General features: G+C 35.5%; 1 protein-coding gene across 1 annotated transcript; it reads right to left on the bottom strand.

Annotated features, from left to right (window-relative positions):
- On the bottom strand, positions 1–2,733 carry LOC104758354. The gene is made up of 13 exons (XM_010481202.1): positions 2,481–2,733; positions 2,286–2,383; positions 1,987–2,069; positions 1,708–1,834; positions 1,558–1,621; positions 1,333–1,430; positions 1,156–1,240; positions 957–1,080; positions 751–852; positions 601–665; positions 427–508; positions 269–348; positions 1–172 (listed from the first exon to the last, which is right to left on the bottom strand). The coding sequence occupies exons 1-13, from the start codon at positions 2,702–2,704 to the stop codon at positions 115–117; spliced, it is 1,290 nt and encodes a 429-aa protein (XP_010479504.1). The 5' UTR covers positions 2,705–2,733; the 3' UTR covers positions 1–114.

A 5,250-nucleotide genomic window follows, 5' to 3' on the forward strand; every position in this document is an offset into this window, starting at 1 on the left:
TTCTGATGCAAATATATATATCTGTACGAGTATACATATCAGAAGTAATTTGGTTTACAGGTTTACAAAGTAAAGTATCAGTGATCATCTATGTTTCTTCTTCCTCGATTGAACTCATACGTATATCCCTAAAACCACCTCCTTTGGCACGGTTTCTACCATCCAGGGTGGCCTTTAAATCAAAAGAACCCCATGAAAATACATTATTAAATTAAAATAGAGGAGATAAAGAATCGATATCTGCAAAAAAGGAGGAAAAATGGCTCACTTGTTCAATATGAAATTGAATGTTCCTTGTGAAGCACGTTTGAGAAGAACCTCCCTTGCCTCTACTGCAATCCCTTGAGGCTGTAGAACAACACTTTAAAATTATTTTTCATTGTAAACAAAAATAACCTTGAGGTCGATTTGCGAATGTAGAGAGACCTCTTCTGGAAACCAAACCCCTGGTTGTGTGCTTCCTTCCAGCATTGCTAGGACAAAAGCCGCGGTTGAAACTCCAACAGATCTATAAACCCAAGATATTTTAGTTCTGATACAGTACATAGCTTTACATATACGTATATATATGCAAATATAAGATTTGTTAAGGAGACTCACACAGATAGTGATTTATGACTAAATAACCCAACTGTGGTCCGTCCATCCGAGCACTCCAAATCAACCTTCCCAAAGAGTTTAACATAAGTAACAACGAGTAACCAAAATAACTGCGGCAAATTATTTTGAAATTCTCTGTTTTTCACTTACCCTCATCGAGACACGCTCTCCAGCAAAGCCATCCAAGGCTCTAACGACAGGGTCGAACAGCTCTACCATTTGTTGGACTTTGGTCTTGTCTCTAAGGACCTCCTGCAGCGTGCAAGAGAAGCATGGCAATTTGATTACAGGAAGGAGATGTGATTATCATCCTCGATTATGTAACCATTGAATCAGGTAAGGTCCGAGTATGATACCGGTGGTAAGACTTTTGTCATAATCTCCATTCCCCAATTCCAGAAGAAAGGAGCTGTGCCGAATCGAGCACTGACAGTTGGCACTCCAAGAACTTCATGAGTTGATCTAACTTCTGGCAAATTCCTGAAAACAACTACTGTTCTAAGCAATTTTGTTCAGGGATGTCAATGGAGCTTTTAGTATGGAGGAGGGACTTACAAAAGATAAACGTCTCTTTTCCGAATGCCTTTTCCAAAATCTACGTTCATCACTCCACTGTAGGGTCTTAGTTTCACCTTCTCTCCTGATCAAAAGTCCCACAATACAAGGCTGAGAAAATTTCTGAAAGTGTAATATGTTTTAATTTCGAAAAGTTTGAAGTCCTATAACACCTGCCTTGTTTATATGCAGTAACTTCTTCACCGAGAAGTAGAAAACTGGTTGCTAATATTGTAGGACCTGCACCGCCAGTGCCTGCTGTGTAATAAGAGAACCTGATATGACATAGCGAGAAACGAAAACGTTGATTGAAATACAAAGGAAAATATTTTTGCAATATGAAAACTATAGTTACACTTATGGATTACGATGAGAAAAATCTAAGAAAGTTTGTTGTGTAACCTCAATTTCTCTGGCTTCCCTTTGTCTTCGCTTATTGCTGCAGCAACCAGTTCTGCCGCCATGACTATAAGAAAGTTAAACATGTTAAATTATTGCAACATCAAACAAAACCAAGCTAAAAGGGACATGTGTTGTGTTCAGATATAACACCATTGCTAACTCCTGGATATATTCCAGCTGTTGTTATCGCGGAAACATTCGCAGCAATTGCCTCAGCCTGAAGAGATTTTGCACGGAAAGCATAGCTTGTGTCGTCACAAACATCGACATATGCAGTCTGTTCCGTTTCAGATATAAACCACACAAAAAAAATATCTGTAAGACTCATTTCCTAAACTCAAACCAAGCAGGAGTATACTTCTCATGCATTTCAAACAAGGTAAAGGTTGGTGACATTAGAAAATGGCTTTTTTATTACCTTATCCTCACCTTGGTCTTTATGGCAGCTTCAAGAACAGTGCATCGAGGAGCTTGCTGAAAAGGTCCAGCCGCATGGACTACAAGATCAACGTCTGCATTCCCACATTTCACGGTGAATACTCAAATAAGAAACTTCAAATGCCAAAAATCAAAAAACAAAATCCTGAACTTGTCTAAATTCATCCAGCAGTCTCAATTCAATCCCAAAATCTCATCCAATTGTCTCAATTCAATCCCAAAATCTCATCCAATTATCCAAATTCATATTGAAACTCAAGCATATACAACAAATTTTGACTGAAACAAACCTCTTAAAGTAGTCTCAAGCATCTTAGCGTCATTGATATCCACTTGAGCAAACTCAGAATTCTCTCCAAGCTTAGTCACCATTGCTTCACCCTTATCTCTGCGCACAGAGTATGATTCATCAGCACAAAGAAATAGGTATCTCAAACACAATGAATTTTCAACTTCTTCGACACTTTGTTTATTTTCTGGCAAACCTGTTGCGTCCACCGACGACGATCTGAAGCTGCTTGGGACATAGCTTAGAAAGAGCAGTAGCAGTAGACCCGCCGACCCGACCCGTTCCACCCAAAACCAATACCCGATAATTCCGGGTAGGATCAGAGAACTTAACCTCCGGAACGCCGTCGTATTTCGTTTCGCTAGACGAAGCTGCTCGTATCGTAGCTCTGTACGGTTGCAGCAGCAGAGCTCGAGCCATTCTCCGTCTCTCTCCCTCTCTCACTCACTCGCCTCATCTCTTTAGCAGTTCTATCGTAGGCGATGACGTGGCAATTGATTACGTGTCAGAATTTGAACGGGATATATTATTTGGGCTTTTTCCAGCCCAGTAAGGAAAAATAGGTGGGTCTTATAAATGCATGGGTCTAAATGAAGAAATGGATTATTAATTTTTTTTTTTTTTTTAGACTTGAAGTTATATACATCCAGACAAGATAAGTCGTATTCGTATTTATACGGTGTTTGAAGTATTAAATATATGAAATCAAATTATTCAAAAAAGTGTACAAAAAATTAAATGTAATCACATAAACTTAATAAATGCGAAATTAAATTAGATGGGGAAAAAAGAAAAGAATAAAAGAAGTTTGGTGGCGGAAATGAGAAAAAAAGAAGAAGAAGAAGAAGAAAGCGTAGCGTCAGCGAAGGGTAAGCAGGTGACGTGTCAAGTCACGTGACCACAATCTGAGAAACCAAAACGCGGAGAACCTCTAGGGTTATTATTAATAGGACTAGACTAGACCCCCACACACGAGGGGTCAAAATGGTAAATAACACCGAAACGTGTAGGTCCTATGGCTGAGTGGCAGTGAGCTGTCAAACTGGGGAAGAGCGAATTTTTTTTTTCTTTCTTCTTCTCTTTTTTTTTTTTTTTTTTTCTTTCTTTCTTCTTAAATCGCAACGTGCGTTTTCATGGGCTCTGACGCTGTTTGTCCCTCACCTTTGTAGATTTTTGTTTCTTTTTAATTTCCCAACAATAAAAACATTTCTTTTTAAAAAATGGCATATAAATAAGTAAAATAACTATAATGTAAAATTAAAATTGCCAGCTTTTATGCGGCTGTTCGCCACATTCATAAACCAAAAGGACATTCGAATTTCTATTTTAATTATTACACTTTAATATATTTATACGAACTTTTTTAACTACTATATACTGTAGTACATAGTTTTATATTTTTGAAAAAAAAACTACAATTATTCTGGAATATTTTGTTTAACACAGTAGTTTAATCAAATTTGTAAAAAAAAAATTAAATACGTAAACATGTCTCCGATGGTTTGTATGCTTAATTTTTTTAACCGTACTGTTACTAAAACGGCTTTTAATTTACTTTGTTGTTATGTGAATTGAATTAAGTTAAATAAATGACGAAAAATAGCAATAATGGCTGGCAGAAAATAATAAAGCCAATGCGAAAATAAAATTTGCCAAGTTGGCTTAAAAATGTAGGGCATGGCACAAAAAGAAGGTGGAATATTACAATTGAAGCCCTATACATGAAGGGTTTATTTTATTGGACAAGGTTTAGCCACGAGTCATTATCAATAATTTGATCTCAATGGACCGTTTTTATTAAAAATTAAAAAATTATTCGATGGTTAAGAATGCTTCTAATTATTAAATAATTTGGTGAGAGATTCTCTCCCCCAACGGCAAAAAGAGCACGCCGTTGAATTTTTTTTAATTCAAATCAAAGCAGAGAGTCTTCTTCACTAAATCGACCCGGTCAAAGGTCAAACGAAGTTTACTCTTTTTTACTACTACTTTATTTTTATTTTTATTTTAATGTAATTTAGTTAACGTTTGGTAATCTCCCTATATTTTGTAACTGACCTTAAAAGTGTGATTAAAGTAAAAAAAAAAAGAGAGAAGACTGGGCACGACGGTAATATTAAAGAAATCGAGAGGGTAGAAATGCTAATTAATTTTTTCTTATGCGGTCGTATAATTTTTATTCACTTTCGGTGACCATATAGATATAGAGAACATCGTTGATAGTTTAGTTTAGAGTGGAGTCAATAATTGACCAAAAAAAAAAACTTCAAATTCCTCTTTTTCTATATATATACGAATGTTATAATTTTTTCAAACAAAATTAGTAAGGAAAAAGTTGTTTTGTTTTGTTTTTTTAGTTTACAATTAGGTTGACAAAGAAGCTTAGTTAACTATTTTCACTCCCATCCAAATAATATTTTTGTAAACAATTTTTAAAAAGTTTTATCAGAAAAATTAGTGAAAATGTTTATTTCAAAATTCTCTTTACTCACATTATATTTTTTTTATAAAAACTGTCGGCAATATTATTAAAAGATAATGATAATTTTTCTTTTAATTAATTAATTTAAAAGGATAATTAATTGAGGGAAATGAAAAAGAAAAAAAAAACGAAACCGTCGACATCTAAAAAAGACGAGAGGAGGGTATGTTATTGTAATTACGCCCATATATATATATATATATGAATAAATATATAATCACAAGTTCGCTTTCCAAGTCTCTCTTCTCTCTCTCTCTCCTTCCGCTTTTGTCTCTGCCGAAATCCATAAATCTCTCTCTCTCTCTCTCTCACTTCGTATTTATTTTAATCGTCACTTCACCGCCGTTGAGAAACTCGAGAGTCTTTTTGAGCCTTCGCCGGAGGTTACCGGTGGAAAAACACTTATCGAAATCGAGGTGGTTAGTTTACAGGTGGAGCAGTGACAGCTCAGTTAGTAAGGCGGCGGAACAAAAAAAAAAAAAAA

The sequence above is a fragment of the Camelina sativa genome, chromosome 17 (assembly GCF_000633955.1).
Source record: "Camelina sativa cultivar DH55 chromosome 17, Cs, whole genome shotgun sequence".
Taxonomy (NCBI): domain Eukaryota; kingdom Viridiplantae; phylum Streptophyta; class Magnoliopsida; order Brassicales; family Brassicaceae; genus Camelina; species Camelina sativa.

Excerpts from the sequence above, each read along its gene's own strand:
- LOC104758354 (XM_010481202.1), bottom strand. The coding sequence starts at position 2,704 with ATGGCTCGAGCTCTGCTGCTGCAACCGTACAGAGCTACGATACGAGCA. Across the intron at positions 1,081-1,155 it reads AAAAGAGACGTTTATCTTTT|GAATTTGCCAGAAGTTAGAT; the intron begins GTAAGTCCCTCC and ends AGTTGTTTTCAG. Across the intron at positions 666-750 it reads GAGAGCGTGTCTCGATGAGG|GTTGATTTGGAGTGCTCGGA; the intron begins GTAAGTGAAAAA and ends CTCTTTGGGAAG.